This window comes from Myxine glutinosa, chromosome 10 (assembly GCF_964187855.1).
Source record: "Myxine glutinosa chromosome 10, kmMyxGlut1.1, whole genome shotgun sequence".
In the NCBI taxonomy this organism is placed as follows: domain Eukaryota; kingdom Metazoa; phylum Chordata; class Myxini; order Myxiniformes; family Myxinidae; genus Myxine; species Myxine glutinosa.
Genome location: NC_136270.1, coordinates 18,868,543 through 18,886,346, shown reverse-complemented (window position 1 = coordinate 18,886,346; position 17,804 = coordinate 18,868,543). Strand labels below are relative to the sequence as shown.

The window sequence follows — 17,804 nt, the reverse complement described above, 5'->3', positions numbered from 1 at the left end:
ACGACCCTTCCTATCCAGCCGCCCGCTCCGCCTAGTGGAGCACGGACGCGGCCGTTCAAAGCGAGGCCCGGCACGCACCGAGGGCCCGATTCGGCTATAAGTCGTTCTAAACTCTTTCCCGTCTAACGTCGATGCTTCACCTGCATGCTTACATCCCGCAGCCCGTTCCTTGCTCACACATCCAGCCGTTTCCATGCCCCTCGTACCGTTCCTTACACACCCAGGTACACCCATTCCACTCACTGCCTTGGTCACACACCTGACCACCGAACACTTTGGCACACACTCGTTGGTAGCACACCTCACCAATACACCTCTTCGCGCCCCCTCCTCGGTCACCTCCTCTGTGACAATCACAGGTGTGCTCTCATTCGCACACCCAACCACGTGCCTCACCACCAACTCCAGCGTGCATTCCCACTCACGCTCTACCATTCCAGGTGTGCATCCTTCCATCCCAGGTGTACATCCTCGCTCACCTGTCACAACTAACTCACGCTCCATGTCACTCTCACTACTTCCACCTCCATTCCTGACAGCGCACTCACCCTTCCTCTTGACAGCACACTCTTTCCCCATGCACCTGTCCGTCACACACCTTTCTCGCGCACACTCTCCCGTTACACCCTCTGTAACACTCACCACACCGCGCTTCCATGTGCCCCCTCGCACACGCGCTACGACCGACTCACTCTCGCCAGCACCCTCACTCCTTGGCACGCACTTTTTCCTCACACACCCCAGCGTCGGACTTTCTCGCACACCTCCTCTTTCGCACACCAGACCTGTCGCACACTTCACCAACGGCCTCTCACGAACACCCGGGTCCATCTCGACCCCCAAGCTCCTTAAATCCCCTGGCGCATCATACGCACGACCATATTGGTCACCACTTACACCGGGTCCTCTTCCTCTTCGCTTCTCCTCCATCACCTGCGAATCCCTCATCCGGTTAATGAGCACATCATCACGATCCAAACACAGACTTTGGACCAATTCTTTTATCTCCTCTTTTATCTCTTTCTTATCCCCTCTCCGTCGCTTCTTAATTTCGCTCATCCCTTCTTCCACTTCTTCTAATTTGTGCTTCACTTCTTTTATTCCCTGGTATGTCTCCTCAAGCTCGTCCTCCAAGGCTACCTTGACCGTTTCCATGTGCGTCCTTACCTGTCGGTCCTTCGTCTCCATTACCTCTATCACCTCGTCCAGCCTTGTTGTCAGTCCCTCACGTACCATCTGACATTCCCTCTTTGTCGCTATTAAGTCGTCTTTTAGTTCTTTCTGTGTCACTTTTAACCCTCCTAATACCGCAGTGTTCCTTTGAACCTGCTCCGTTAGTTCTTTTTGTCCCTCCGTCAGCTGTTCCACCTCCTGCGTCAGGACCTCTATGCCCCCCTGTAACTTTACAGTCCCCTTTCTCACCTCCTTCTCCATGTGCTCCCTACAGTGCCTCACCTCCTCGCGCACTCCTCCGACCTCCTCACTCACTCCTCCTCTGATCTCCTCTCCCATCTCTTGCATCTCCTGCCCAGATGCCACCCTCATCTGCTCCATTTCCTCCCTGTGAGCATCCAGTTTGGTTTCTACCCCCATTCTGACCCCCTCTATCTGCTGCCCCATTTGGTTAACTTCCCTTTCCGCTTGGTCCCTCATGTCCCTCAATTTGCCTTCCATGGTGTTTTCTAACCCCTCTAACCCTTTTTGCATCCCTTCCATTTGATTCTCTTGAGCGGCCATTCTGTTTTCTACCCCCGTTAACCCAGTTTTCACTCCCTCTATCTGATTCTCCTGGGCAGCCATTCTATTTTCTACCCCCTCTAACCCATTTCTCACCTCTTTTATCCCATTGTCTAACCCCTCAAAATTTTTGTCTAACTTCCCAATTTTCTTGTCTAACTCCTCAAAATTATTGTCTAACTTCCCAATTTTCTTGTCTAACTCCTCAAAATTATTGTCTAACTTCTCACCGGTACCCCTCGCTTCGTCCCTCATTACCCCCAATTGCTCACTCCGAGCCCTCGCTTCGTCCCTCATTACCCCCATTTGGTTTCCCATTACCCCCATTTGGTTTCCCAAGTCATTCCTCAGGTCTTCACTTGTCTGGACCATGAGCGCCTTTATTTGTATAAAAAACAAGTTCAAATCCACCGGGGGCGCTGCCACGGTCGCTGGCGCGGTGATCAGCGAGGCGCCATTTTGCGCGCCCGCTTCTTCGTGCGTGACGGCGCTATTTTGCGAACCTGCCGCCCTCACTGCTTCGCTCTCCTCCTGTCCCTCATTTTGGTCCTGGATCGACCCTACTTCACTCTCCCCTACCGGACCCCAGCCGTCTTGATCCGCCATAGCGCGACTTGCAAAATTCGAGTTTCGTAAAACAAAACAAATTTCGGCCGCTCCAAATTTTGACCAAATTTTTTTTTTCCTCTATTCGTTTTTTTTTTTTTTTTTCAAAAATTTGGTCGGGCCTCGAATCTCACTCCCGACACCAATTGTTACAGATACGACTTTGATGGTATGGTGGGCCGAGCGGGATGGCCGCCGTATCCGTACAAGTTACCCCGATTGCACCCGGGGTTGACTAATCGCGCTATGCTGGCTCAATAAGAAAAAGAAGACACCCGGCTGGGTTATAATGACACAATACGACACCAGGGGTTCAGTTCTCAAGTATATTCGTACGGAAAAAGGTTAGATTACAACTACAAGAGGGACAGCATAGGAAGACAGGCACTTAGACACACTCTTATATTAACCCTAGACAGACCACAGATAAACGGGACAACGCTGACTCACACGGGATTTGATGGCAAGGAAAGCGGCAGTCGATGGCTCAGGTGCACCTGGCTCAGGGACAGAATCACGTACGGTGGTGTCCAGCAGATGCGGGGAGGTCGCTCAGCGCTCGTGGGTCGCGACTTTGGTGGAGATGCCGGGGAGGTCGCTCAGCGCTCGGGAGGGTGGCGTCTTGTCCTTCCAAGCTCGGGGCGCATCTGACGTCACGTCCGGCGCGGGGCCGCGTATATCCGGCGGGGAGTCACGCCCTCGCTCGTTAGCTCCGCCCCATATGGCATCGGCCCATGGCTTCTCATTGGGTGCGGGGGTTACCGGCTCCGCCCTTGACGAGGGGCCGACAGGGAGCCCCCTTCTGGGTAACCCCGTCGAGCACATGTTCAATGGCGGCCAACCGAGCCGGAGTGAGGACGCAAAGCCGCTGTTGTTGTGGTTGTTGTTGGAGCTTGAGATGATGGGAAGAGATGCGGGGAGGTATGGGAAGGTCCTAAACTCCTACTGGTGCCATATCATCACATTCTGGTGCAACGAAGAGTCATAATTAATGGAAACAAGTCCTTAACTGACATAGATTAAGAATAACTAGCAAGATGTCCTATAATTGTCTACGTGTGGTGCGGGGGACCTGGGCACGACATTTAATGGGGGAATGAAGGGGAAGATCGGCTCTAATGGGTGTTGTTTACAGACAATGGGACTAGGGAATGGGGTAAGGGGAGAGTTGGGGAGTATCGGAGAAGATAGGGGAATATTTACAAGCGGATATGGAGGTCAAATTCCATATTCGCAACAATATATATATATATATATATATATATATATATATATATATATATATATATATATTTAAAATCTCATGTCAGGAAAGGAAATTCAAGGTTGATGTGAACTTACTGAATGAAAATGAATGAATGATCGTTTCAAGGCCATTTTCCCCGCTAGAGCGGGGGTTAGCCTTGCGGGCCCCATGACAATCATGGTTCCCTGTTTGAGGCAATGTTTTTATGGCCGGATGCCCTTCCTGACGCCAACCCTTGGTCGCCTCTTACGATGCGCAGGGATACGGTGTACCTATTCTAAACCGGGGTACACACCGGGATCATTCATCCCAGCAAGCTGGTACTCAATTTGCCGACCTCGGAAGGATGACAGGCTGAGTCAACCCCTCTGGCGTTAATTCAGCGATCGACCGGGATTCGAACCCAGGATCCTAGGATCCCAAGCCGGCACCCTAACCACTAAGCCAACACCAGGATGTGAACTTACTGATTCATGGAAAATAGACAGCGATATTGAAGTAGTTTAAACAACCCATTTAGCAAGGCATTTCCCTCAATATACACTCGTCCTACACAAGGGGCAGCATGTTGGTGCAACCTGTGAAATCTTTAGGCCAGGTACGCAGCCACCAATTGTAAACTTAATACCAGACAGATGTTCTTTGAGTGATATAAATAAATGAAAATTACAAGGTGACAATTTCAACTACATGGTGAATGATTTAAAACTTCCCAATCCATTCCCCCCCCCCCCCCCCCCCCCATGATCCAAACCGTTTGAGGCCTGCAGGAGCAGAGTTGCTTCATTACGCACCTTATTGAATTTAAAGTAAAAATAAACGACAGTTTCTATACTTTTAACAGTCACATTTTATTCAACCCCCACACAGGAACCAAGCAATTCTCCATTCAACATCGTTCGCAGATGGGCGCACGTGAGAACGCTCAAGATTCATCAGCAATCGAAGGACATTTTAAAACCCGCTGCACGTGTTTCATGTAGTTGTTTAAATGGGGCAGCACAGAATTTTGCACACTGGGTCCAGTGAATTACAGGTAACTTGATGCTCCCCTTCACAAGGAAGGTATAAATACACCTTTCGTTGAGAACACGTGACTATGTCAGTCGCCATCTTGCTTTTATGGCAGCACACAGCATCACTGAGCAAACTTTCAACAACTGAATGATTAAACGTTACACATTCGAAAATAACAAGTCCAACAAAACCTTGAACTACCCCCTCATGTATATTTGCTTGAAAACAGGAATAACAATAAAATAAATAAAAAATTTAAATTACAACCATGAACTACTCATAACAACCTGGTGGTGCAGTGGGAGGAGCTTGAGGTTTGATAACCACATTTCTTTCCCCTGCAGTTTTTACTTGACATTCGCGTTGTGCCAACATTACCCGCGTCTCGCACGCAACCTTCTGGATATTGTTTGCGGTGCCCTGTGTGGAACATGTCGATGCACACATATTATGAGAAACTAAGTTTGCATTTTACAGAAACAAATGTCATTTTTTGTAAAGGTAAAACAAGTTTCAAATTCTACTTAATAATGATTCTCCACAGTGAACATCTTGCACACTTCTCAGCAATGACCACCCTTGTCCACCCCACCGAACCTCCACTCGTTTCATTCATCAGCACACTTTTTAAAAATCTATCCATTTCAGCACAGGCCTGCTCTCCTCTTCTCTCCAACAATGTTCTTCCAACCACTGGAAGCAAAGGCAAGCTTGCCGTTGTGTCTTTTAGCACCACCACAACTAATGATAATGATCAATCCACAACAAAATGTTCTGGGATTGCTTTGCATTGCTTTCTCAACCGATTGGACTTGGTGGTGAATGATCTTTCACATTAAGAATATCGTGTGTTCAGGGACACGTCACGGGCATTCTTGATGTGACACATGACATCAGATACAAGATGCAACATGGATGTTAATAAAAGTCGTTGGACAAGCAACAAGCAAGGCCAAAGTGAAAGGCCTATTTGCACTCACAGGACCAGAAAGGGGCGCCAAGTTCTCTTTCTTGCTCATCTCAATGTGACGTCCGTTCTGGTCCTGCTGTCAAAGCAGGAAAGACAAATGAGATCACAAACATCCACCGGGAATAGTATTTCATTTTCGCTTTGTGCCCCCTCCCCCACTCAAATGAATGCCTACGACAGACCCCCTTAAATGAGTGTGCCGGACCCCCTTAAATGAGTGCGTGCAATGGACCCACATAAACGAATGTGTGCGACGGACCCCCTTAATCGAGTGCGCGCGACAGACCCCCTTAAATGAGTGCGCGCGACGGACCCCCTTAAATGAGTGTGTGCGACAGACCCACTTAAATGAGTGCGTGCGACAGACCCACTTAAATGAGTGCGTGCGACGGACCCCCTTAAATGAGTGCATGCGACAGACCCCCTTAAATTAGTGCGTGCGACAGACCCCCTTAAATGAGTGCGTGCGCCGGACCCCCTTAAATGAGTGCGTGCGACGGACCCCCTTAAATGAGTGCGTGCGACGGACCCCCTTAAATGAGTGCGTGCGACGGACCCCCTTAAATGAGTGCGTGCGACGGACCCCCTTAAATGAGTGCGTGCGACGGACCCCCTTAAATGAGTGCGTGCGACGGACCCCCTTAAATGAGTGCGTGCGACGGACCCCCTTAAATGAGTGCGTGCGACGGACCCCCTTAAATGAGTGCGTGCGACGGACCCCCTTAAATGAGTGCGTGCGACGGACCCCCTTTGGCTTAAATGAGTGCGTGCGACGGACCCCCTTAAATGAGTGCGTGCGACGGACCCCCTTAAATGAGTGCGTGCGACGGACCCCCTTTGGCTTAAATGAGTGCGTGCGACGGACCCCCTTTGGCTTAAATGAGTGCGTGCGACGGACCCCCTTTGGCTTAAATGAGTGCGTGCGACGGACGCCCTTAAATGAGTACGTGCGACGGACGCCCTTAAGAGTGCGTGCGACGGACGCCCTTAAGAGTGCGTGCGACGGACGCCCTTAAATGAGTGCGTGCGACGGACCCCCTGAAATGAGTGCGTGCGACGGACGCCCTTACTTACTTAAATGAGTGCGTGCGACGGACCCCATTAATATTAAACGAATGCGTGTTTACATTAATGATCCATTCTTCTAAACTCAACTACCCCATACTTGACCAGCTTATTGAGGAAAGCATTTAATAACGTCAACAGAATAACATTAACAAGTTTGGAGAGAATGAGAGCGGGACCTGAGGTGAGCAATTCAAAAAAATGCCGTTAACATACTGGATTACGATAATGACTTACCCGATTAGAAAATTAAAATAACAAAAAGGCAAAGCACTAAAAACACAAAGTAAAATGCAGAGCCTGAACGTCAAAACACCGAAAATAACTTGTAACCGCGTTCTCAAGCTGACCAAAAACAGCCCCACTCACACAAACTGCCGCACTCTTCTTTAAACCTAAGTCGACAGTATTCGCGCCTTTCATTGGTTCAAATCGCGAAATGCCGTATTCCATGCGCTGATTGGCTGAAATGAAAGCCATCCGTTTGAAGTTTACGAAATATTGATCGACGTGATTGGTTGTTCAGATTTAAAATTAGAGGGTGGAGTTGAAGATCTGTATAAATATTACATTAAATGAACTTGTGTTTTTTGTGAAAATGGTCGTCCCCAAGATTAGGCCAATTTGTAGCTCACATGTAAAATCTCTTAGCTAATATTATTTGTATTTCATTTCTCGAAAGAATTGGTGAAGAGGACATCTATATATTAGGTACGACGCTCGGTTCTTGCGCAGTGGGGGGTGTTGTTTTCTATGGATCATCTCGTTCGGTCTGTATTTGCGTACGTTATAAATAGATAGCTCCAAAATGTGTTTGACCAGTTTCGACATAAATATACATATAGTCCCGTTGCATATGGATCTGGTGAATTACCTAATAATATTACTAAGTAGTAAGTACTAATGGGAGAGTAGTGCGAGTTTTTCGATGTCCGTCTTGTTTCTAAGCTGTCTAGCCTGGGTTCGAATCTCAACCCGGCTACGAACTGTCGTCTGTCATCCCGCTGTTTCAGAGGCAGGGATATTCATCAATGTGTGCAGTGCAGTGGCATAGTGATGGTTTGTGGCGCTCGGGGCGAAGGTCAAAAATTCGCCCCCTGCAGGCACTGACGTAGTCAGAAATTCCTATTGAGGGGCCCAGCGGGCTCAGCAGCAGAGCCCTGGAACCTGTTCAAAATGAGAATAGATTTAGATATGATCTCCTGAGATGATTTGGCTTATTAACAACAAAGAATCCGGAAAAAATTCTGATGTTTGGAAACACGTGCCTTGTTAAGGTGTATAGAGCAGTTTAATAGGTCATTCTATGGCATGGTATTCCTATTACAAAATAAACAAGTCAGGAGACGACGATGGTTCACGAGCGAGCGGTATTCAATGACAAAGGACGGACTATAACCGTAACAACAGGCCCGGATTGGGGGGTCGGGGGCCCACGTGGCAGGTGTCGGCCCTCGACATGCGGTGTACATGCCTATTTACAAGGGGCCCCAATGCGCTGCGTGCGCAGGCCTTTAAGACCCAGCTGTACGTAATTGTGTGGTGCTGGCCTGGAAATGAGATAGAAAATAAGGTATTGTGGCAGACACTATGGCTCGCTGGCGCGATGACATCATGCCGCGCACCAGGAGGGTGTCGGCCACGCCCGAGGGGTAGGCGTGGCCTCGGGATATACACGGGGCTCACAGCCCTGAGCACAGCAGTGCTATAGTTTGATCCGTGGAATAAAGACACTTGTGGTTACATCGTTGTTGCTTCCTTTATTGGCAAAACAAGTCGTGCGCATAGCACCGCACTACATTGGTGACCTCGACTAGTTCAACCGACGCTGAACTACAGAACGCGCCATGATGAGCAGCAACGTGGTACCGGTGAAACTCCCCGAGTTTTGGGAAGCTCAGGCGGAGATATGGTTTATGCAGGCAGAAGCCCAGTTTCGGCTTCGTGGCATAACGGCGGACGAGACGCGCTATTTCCACGTCATCGCCACCCTCGGGCCCGGCACAGCCGCCCGCGTCGTGTCCGTCCTGCGGAACCCACCGGCCGACCACAGGTACGAGGCGCTCAAGCGTCGCCTCATCGCCACATTCGGCCTCACAGAGGACGAACGGGCCGACCGTCTCCTGGACCTTCCCGACCTCGGTGACACACGACCATCGGTCCGAATGGATCACATGCTGTCGCTACTGGGGGACAAAGCACCGGATTTTTTATTCCGGGCGCTCTTTTTACGCCAGCTGCCGGCACAGGTATGCCTCGCGTTGGCCGGTTCCACGATAAAGGAGCCCCGCGCGCTGGCCGTCGAGGCCGACAAGTTTTTCGCGGCATGTGACACGCGGGCGAGCTTCGGTGCGGCCGTCGCGGATCCCGGGGCTGGCGCTGATGCTGATGCACCACACCTCGTGGATCTCGAGGCTGATGCACACCGCGTGGCCGCCGCCACGCCCCGCCCACCACCACCGTGAAAACCACGGCCTCCGCCTTCGCCGCAAACCTGGTGCTATTTCCACGCCAGGTTTGGCCACAAGGCGAGGAGTTGTCGCCCGCCGTGCTCGTTCAGCAAGTCGGGAAACTGACAAGCCAGCGCTCGGTAGCGGCCCTGAGCGTCGGCCATTCCGGCAGCCTTCTTTTTATAACGGACACCTTGTCCGGGCGCAGTTTCCTATGCGACACGGGTGCACAGGTGAGCATTATCCCTGCCTCTACGTCCGACAAGCGAACCGCGGGCCGGGGCCCCGCGTTGCTTGCAGCCAACGGAACACCCATACGCACGTTCGGGAAGCGCTGCCTCTCCCTGCGGTTCGGAGGTCAACGCTTCAAGTGGTCGATCGTAACCGCCGGAGTGCCCATGGCATTGCTCGGTGCGGACTTCCTCTGTGCAAACGGGTTGTTGGTAGACGTAAAGAACAGACGCCTCGTCCAGGCTGAAACGTTCAGCTCGCTTGCTTGCGTGCTGAGCAGCTCGTTGAGCGGCTCACTGAGCAGCTCACCGAGCGGCTCGCCAAGTGGCTTGCTGAGCGGTTCGGTCCCGGCGAGGTTGGTTTGTACGCTCCCGGCAGCGGACGAGTTCACCCGCCTCCTCGCCAGTTTCCCAGCCCTCACGTGGCCCACCTTCTCGGCGGTGGCCGTAAAGCACGGTGTGGAACATCACATACCCACCGTCGGGCCACCGGTCTACGCCCGGGCCCGCCGCCTCGAACCGATGAAGCTCGCGGTGGCGAGAGCGGAGTTCGCTGCGCTGGAGCGGCTGGGCATCGTGCGGCGCTCCAAGAGTGCTTGGGCGTCGCCGCTACACATCGTGCCGAAGCCTGGCGGGGGATGGCGGCCGTGCGGGGACTACCGCCGCCTCATCGATGCCACCACCCCCGACCATTACCCGGTCCCTCACATCCAGGACTTTTCCGCCCGGTTGGCGAACATGTCCTGCTTCTCTAAGGTGGACCTCATACGCGGCTACCACCAGGTCCCCGTCAGGCCAGAGGACATCCCGAAGATGGCCGTCATTATGCCATTCGGCCTTTTCGAGTTCCTTCGGATGCCCTTCGATTTGAAGAATGCGGCTCAGGCGTTCCAACGTCTGATGGACAGCGTCTTGCGCGACCTGGATTTCGTCTCTCTACCTGGACGACATCCTCATCGCAAGCGCGTCCCGTGAAGAGCACCTCCGCCATCTCCGCACGCTCTTCGAATGCCTGGGCCAGCATGGCCTGATCGTGAACCCCCCCCAAGTGCCGGTTCGGCGTCGCCGAGATCGACTTTTTGGGGCACCGCGTCACCAGGCACGGGGCCATCCCCTTACCAGCAAAGGTGGAGGTGGTCAAGGGGTTTCTGCGCCCCGCATGATCAGGGGGCTCCAGGAGTTCCTGGGCATGGTAAACTTTTACCACCGTTTCCTGCCCCGCATCGCCCAGCTCCTGCGCCCCCTGCACGAGGCCCTCCGGGGGAAGCCGGGCAAAGGTGACGTTGTTTGGACCGAGCAGATGGACGCGGCGTTCGCGGGCGCGAAGTTCGCCCTGGTTAACGCCACCATGCTCGCGCACCCGGCGCCCCATGCACCGATCGCCCTCACCACCGACGCATCGGACTACGCGGGGGGGCGCGGTGCACGAGCAATGGGTGCGTGGAGCTTGGCAACCGCTGGCGTTTTTCAGCCGGCAGCTTCGCCCGCACGAACGCCGGTACAGTACCTTCGACCGCGAGTTGCTCGGGCTTCACCTGGCGGTCAGGCACTTTCGCCATCTGCTCGAGGGCCGTTCGTTCACGGCCTTCGTCGACCACAAGCCCCTGGTCTTGGCGATGGCCAAGGTCGCCGAGCCGTGGTCGGCCCGGCAGCAGCGTCACCTCTCGGCCGTGTCCGAGTACACGACGGACATCCGGCATGTCGCGGGGAAGGACAACCCAGGTGTCGGATTGCCTTTCCCGGTCCGTCGCCCACGCGGTCCACCTCGGCATCGACTATGCCCGGATGGCGGCGGACCAGACCGCCGACCCCGACATCCAGGCCTTGCGGACCGCCGTCACGGGCCTCCGCGTCACCGAGGTGCCATTCGACGGTGCGGGCACGGCCCTCTTGTGCGACGTCTCCCTCGGGCGGCCTCGCGCCATCGTGCCCGCGGGCTGGCAGCGCCGGGTTTTTGACGCCATCCACGGCCTGTCCCACCCGGGCACGAAGGCCTCCCAGAGGCTGGTCGCCGACAAGTTCGTCTGGCATGGCCTCTGGAAGGTCGTCCGCGATTGGACCAGGACGTGCCTCGCATGCCAGCGCGCGAAGGTCCACCGCCACAACCGGGCCCCGCTGGCCCCGTTTACGGTGCCCGAACGTCGGTTCGACCACGTTCATGTGGACTTGGTGGGACCTCTGCCCCCCTTGCGGGGTTTCACCCACGTCCTCACCATGGTGGACCGCACCACCCGGTGGCCGGAGGCCGTGCCTTTGGCGGCGACGACGGCGGCGGACATCGCGCAGGCGTTCATCGCCACCTGGGTTGCCCGGTTCGGCGCCCCCTCGGACATCTCGTCCGACCGCGGCCCCCAGTTCACCTCAGAGCTCTGGGGGGCGGTCGCGCGGCGGCTCGGTGTCCAGCTGCACCGTACCATGGCCTATCATCCCCAGGCCAACGGCCTGTGCGAGCGTTTCCACCGCTCCTTAAAGGCCGCGCTCCGGGCCACCCTCCGCGACGGCAGCTGGGTCGACAGGCTCCCCTGAGTCCTGCTGGGCCTCCGGACGGTGCCCAAGGACGACCTGCACACATCCACGGCGGAGTTGGTCTTCGGACAACCGCTGCGGGTGCCGGGCGAGTTCCTCCCCGACTCCACGGCACCATGGTCCACGGCGCAGCAGCGCTGCGCGCTGCAGGAGACCGCCCAGAGGTTCGCCCCGGTGCCGATGGCGCACCACGGGCGCCCGCCAACGCACGTCGCCCCGGAGCTTCGCACGGCGGAGTATGTGTTCGTCCGCCACGACGCCCACCGGACACCGCTGTGGCCCCCGTACGACGGGCCCTTCCGTGTGCTGGAGACCGGGGCGAAGCACTTCACCCTGGACATCGGCGGTACTCCTGACCGCGTGTCCGTGGACCGCCTCAAACCGGCCCACCTCGACGTGGACCACCCCCCGCCAGTGGCTCAGCCCCCGCGTCGGGGCCGCCCCCCGGCACCGCCCAACCCCGCCAGCACGCCGCCCCCCGGCCCTGCACCCATACCAGGGGCAGCCGGTGGCATCCCGGCATCCCAGACGCCGCCAGCCGCCAGAGGGCGCTTCGGCCGGGTCATCCGTTTGCCCCGCAAACTGACCCTTCAGGTGTGCAGGAATTCTGTGGGGGCACGTGTGGCGGACACGATGGCTCGCTGGCGCGATGACATCATTCCGCGCACCAGGAGGGTGTCGGCCACGCCCGAGGGGTAGGCGTGGCCTCGGGATATACACGGGGCTCACAGCCCCAAGCACGGCAGTGCTATAGTTTGATCCGTGGAATAAAGACACTTGTGGTTACATCGTTGTTGCTTCCTTTATTGGCAAAACAAGTCGTGCGCATAGCACCGCACTACAGTATAATCAGTTATGAGGTTAGTTAGCTACACAATACCGAAAATTCGGTTCGATTCCGACAACTTTGAAAATTTGACCTTTGTGACCTTCAAAGGTCAAAGGTCCAGGATTCTGAAATTTGTTGGAAAACTTGTATTTAATGATGTATGTGATAATATAAGATCATGTACGACATTTCACCCTATCAGGAAGCGAACAGTGTAATAAAACCATCAAAAATCGACTTTTCTAAATTTCGTGACCTTGTGACCTTGACCTTGGGGCGAAAATGAAAAATTGAGCTCCGTGGGGCTAGACACATGACATTGGCCTAACCAAATACTGAAACCCCTGTCAGATTCCACCAACTCCCTTGGAGAAGATGTCGCTTGAACTCGATTACCCCCTAAAAAGACATCTTTTTCGGGCGTGGCTCCGCCCACAATGGGCGCAATATGCCCACTCTAGGCAGGACACAACTAGATCATGATATCAACCTTCCACCCAAGTTTAATCAAGATCGGATGATATCATCGGGTAGTTATGCTGCGGACAGACAGACAGACACACACTCAGACAGACGCACACACATGACGAATATAGTGGTCACTTGATAACTCGTGAACCAACAAGAAAAAGAGCAATCAGAGATTGCAAACCCTCGCCAGGATGTATTTTCAGTGGGTTTTAAGGCTTTTGTGTTAAAACAAATATGGCGGCCAAACTACGTGACCGATGACGTCATTATTGTTTTTCTAAACGAATTTATTCCTAGATTATGCTCAAGAAATTTCATCTTGATCGGTTGAAGTTTTGTACTCGTCGATTTATGACGTCATAATGGAGGCACCTATGACATCATCATTACATATTTTATTCCCCATGGAGAGTTCTTTACAATGAGCCATGTCTCAATTTTTTCTATTCATCGCTTTCCGAGATATAGAGGTGCAAAGTTTTTCGATTTTTCCAAGATGGCGGCCGAACCTCGCGACGTTTGACGTCATAATTATAATTTAAAAATTCTACAGGAGTTGCACCTATCGTGAAAATTTCCCGTCAATCGAACCAACGGTTGTAGAGAAAATCATATATTCTGTGCGGACAAACAAACAAAAACAGATGAAAAATCACTCATAGAGTGACACTTGGCAAAACAGGACAAAGTAGAATGGCACTCGGTAGAGCATCCTTTTGACCTCAAAAATAATTAGTGGTTGAATTCAGTGACCTGGTATGCAAATAGTCTTCAAAGTTTAAGTTAATCGGATGAAAACTGACAATTTTTGAAATTTGGCCTTCGTTGACCTTTTGGCCTATGTTGACCTTTTGGTCGATGTTGATCTCAAAAATAGTTGGTGGTTGAATTCAGTTAACTGATGTGAAAATCCTATTAAAAATTTCAAATCAATCAGATGAAAATTGAGGATTTAAAAAATGTGAAAAAGTGGTTGACCTTTGGCCTATGTTGACCTTGTGACCTATGTTGGTTTGAAAAAGAGTTGTTGCTTGAATTCAGTGAACTGATATGTAAATCCCATTAAATTTTCAAGTCAATTGGATAAAAATTGAAGATTTTAGAAATTAGAAATTGTTGTTGACCTTTGGCCTATGTTGCTCTTTTGGCCTATGGTGATCTCAAAAATAGTTGGTGGTTGAATTCAGTTTGCTGATGTGTAAATCCCATTCAAAGTTCAAGTGAATCGGAGAAAATTGAGGATTTTAGAAATTTGAAAAAAGTGGTTGACCTTTGGCCTATTTTGACCTTTTGGCCTATGCTGATCTCAAAAATAGTTGGTGATTGAATTCAGTTTGCCGATATGTAAATCCCATTCAAAGTTCAAGTGAATCGGATGAAAATTGAGGATTTTAGAAATTTGAAAAAAGTGGTTGAACTTTGGCCTATGTTGACCTTTTGACCTTTTGACCCCAAAAATATATAGGATTTTGAGAGACCACGAACTCTACCATTTGGTGAAGTTTCGTGAACATCGGTTTAAAATTGTGACCTGTAGGCAAGTATAAGTGAGCGGACAGACAAACACACACACACACAAACAAACAAACACACAAACTGGAATGATCAACATGCATGCAAAAAAAATTTTGCCAAGTAACAAACAGACAAAGAGACAAACGGACTCAAATGCAATACCCTCTCCTCTGGCGAGGGTAATAACAAAAACAATGATAACGTAACAAAGCATTTATTCATACGAATAATCTATCTATAATTCCAGCAATCTCTGTGTGTCTGTGTGTCTGTGTGTCTGTGTGTCTGTGTGTCTGTGTGTCTGTGTGTCTGTGTGTCTGTGTGTCTGTGTGTCTGTGTGTTTGTCTGTGACCGCTGTTTCTCGACAACCACGGGTCCGATATACTTGAAACTTGCCAGGTATATTGCTGGGGACCCGAGGATGTGCCTTTTCAAGGTTTGAAATTAATCGGACAAGTACCTACCGAGCTATGTCCAAAAAACGCTTCAACCAATCAGAGAGCAGCGAGCTATCACGTGTGCCGAACCGTTAATGCAATGCAAGCGTTAATGCGTTAATGCAAGGCTTTTCTTTTTTTCCCTCTTCTCTTTCTACTTTTCCTTGCGATTAAATTGCAAACAGCCAAAATACGTTGGCGCTAATTGAATAATTGGCCATTAACACTAAAATAATCGTAACTGCGATATGCCAACTTCCGGACAGTGCAGCCTTCCATGTTGTTGTTGTTTGCAGCAGCTGTTTGCAGCAAGGCAAGGCTTTTCTTTTTTTCCCTCTTCTCTTTCTACTTTTCCTTGCGATTAAATTGCAAAAAGCCAAAATACGTTGGCGCTAATTGAATAATTGGGCATTATGTTTTACAACTAATAAAAACGAATTTGCGATTCATTCGCTTTCCTGCGCGTTTGTGTACGCGATGGCGATTTCTTTACCAAACTCCGGAAGCCGTTCGCTTTGGACCGAACCATTGCATGTAAATAGAGGGGGGGGATTGTCACCACTCGCAAGCCGTTCGCTTTGGACCAAACCATTTCATGTAAATAGGGGGGGGGATATAATTTTAGATATATATATAGTACGGGCATGCCCTAGTATTAACAACAATAATAATATTCGTACCGTTTGGCAATAATAAAACGAACGTATAATCCCCGCCCTGGTCCAAGCATACCTGGGCTTGGTGAAAGGTAAACTAGTGCTGAAGCAGTACAGCAGGCAGGTATGCCACAAGGCCGTTAACAAAAACTACATCAAACATGCATGCAGCATGGTGTGGTATTTCTATGCAGCATGGTGTGGTATTTCTATGCAGCATGGTGTGGTATTTCTATGCAGCATAGTGTGGTATTTCTATGCAGCATGGTGTGGTATTTCTATGCAGCATGGTGTGGTATTTCTATGCAGCATGGTGTGGTATTTCTATGCAGCATGGTGTTGTATTTCTATGCAGCATGGTGTGGTATTTCTATGCAGCATGGTGTGGTATTTCTATGCAGCATGGTGTGGTATTTCTATGCAGCATGGTGTGGTATTTATATGCAGCATGGTGTGGTATTTCAATGCAGCATGGTGTGGTATTTCTATGCAGCATGGTGTGGTATTTCTATGCAGCAAGGTGTGGTATTTCTATGCAGCATGGTGTGGTATTTCTATGCAGCAAGGTGTGGTATTTCTCTGCAGCAAGGTGTGGTATTTCGATGCAGCATGGTGTGGTATTTCTATGCAGCATGGTGTGGTATTTCTATGCAGCATGGTGTGGTATTTCTATGCAGCATGGTGTGGTATTTCTATGCAGCATGGTGTGGTATTTATATGCAGCATGGTGTGGTATTTCAATGCAGCATGGTGTGGTATTTCTATGCAGCATGGTGTGGTATTTCTATGCAGCAAGGTGTGGTATTTCTATGCAGCATGGTGTGGTATTTCTATGCAGCAAGGTGTGGTATTTCTCTGCAGCAAGGTGTGGTATTTCGATGCAGCATGGTGTGGTATTTCTATGCAGCATGGTGTGGTAATTCTATGCAGCATGGTGTGGTAATTCTATGCAGCATGGTGTTGTATTTCTATGCAGCATGGTGTGGTATTTCTATGCAGCATGGTGTTGTATTTCTATGCAGCATGGTGTGGTATTTCTATGCAGCATGGTGTGGTATTTCTATGCAGCATGGTGTGGTATTTCTATGCAGCATGGTGTGGTATTTCTATGCAGCATGGTGTTGTATTTCTATGCAGCATGGTGTTGTATTCCTATGCAGCATGGTGTGGTATTTCTATGCAGCATGGTGTGGTATTTCTATGCAGCATGGTGTGGTATTTCTATGCAGAATGGTGTGGTATTTCTATGCAGCATGGTGTGGTATTTCTATGCAGCATGGTGTGGTATTTCTATGCAGAATGGTGTGGTATTTCTATGCAGCATGGTGTCGTATTTATATGGCCTAGAGACTAGAGCTGATGAGACAGAGCAGCAGAGGAAGGCAAGGAAGTAGTCATGTTCCTTGTGTAATTTCGCCGGAATTTCTTGGAGAGTAGCAAACCTATAGATTTTTGAGAAGTTTAGGATCTATTTAAATTAAAAAATGATGTTTCAGATTTTTTCAATCTGTTGGTTGCCATGGAAACAGCAGATTTGGGGTGAAAATCACTTTTTTCTAAATTTAAATTTAAAGAATTCTTAAACAATACAAGATAACCAACTGATGATGGATTACACTTAAATAGCTAACAATGGATTTTATAAGATAATGAAATGTTGCATTTTAACTGTTGGTTGCCATGGTAACAGTAGTTTTGTGGTAAAAACGCTTTTGGGGTACAAATCTGAAACATGGATTTTCTGTTTTGAGCTAATGAATTTTTATAATATTTGTAGGACCAACGACAGGATGGATGAGGTACCACTGAGTGGCGCGGATCCCTGCCAGGTGAAAGAATCAACGAACTGGTCAAAATGCGTTCTGTGCCAAGATGATTCTTCCCAGAAAGGAGCCTTGGTGTTGCAAGCAAAAGTCGAGTCATTCCGCCATTTGATAGAGACAATACAGGAGCGATCCACTTTACAGGACGCTGATTATGTACAGATTCATAAACGACTAGACGGGACGTCAGCTGAACTGTTGCAAATGAAGAATGCTGTCTGGCACC

The 17,804-nt window shown here is 50.6% G+C and overlaps 1 protein-coding gene across 4 annotated transcripts in view; it reads right to left on the bottom strand.

Moving 5' to 3' along the window:
- Positions 1-7,068, bottom strand: part of LOC137434210 (aurora kinase C) — a 40,005-nt gene extending 32,937 nt beyond the window's left edge. The window contains exons 1-3 of one of the 4 annotated variants that reach the window (XM_068126994.2): positions 7,011-7,068; positions 5,587-5,652; positions 4,894-5,026 (exon numbers count right to left, since the gene is read on the bottom strand). In XM_068126994.2, the coding sequence (XP_067983095.2) occupies positions 4,894-5,026; positions 5,587-5,652; positions 7,011-7,064 (253 nt within the window). In that variant the 5' untranslated portion in view covers positions 7,065-7,068. Of the gene's footprint in view, positions 1-4,893; positions 5,027-5,586; positions 5,653-6,878 lie in introns of all 4 variants that reach the window. The other 3 variants (XM_068126995.2, XM_068126996.2, XM_068126998.2) reach the window with 3 other exon arrangements.
- Between the last annotated feature and the right edge of the window lie 10,736 nt (positions 7,069-17,804).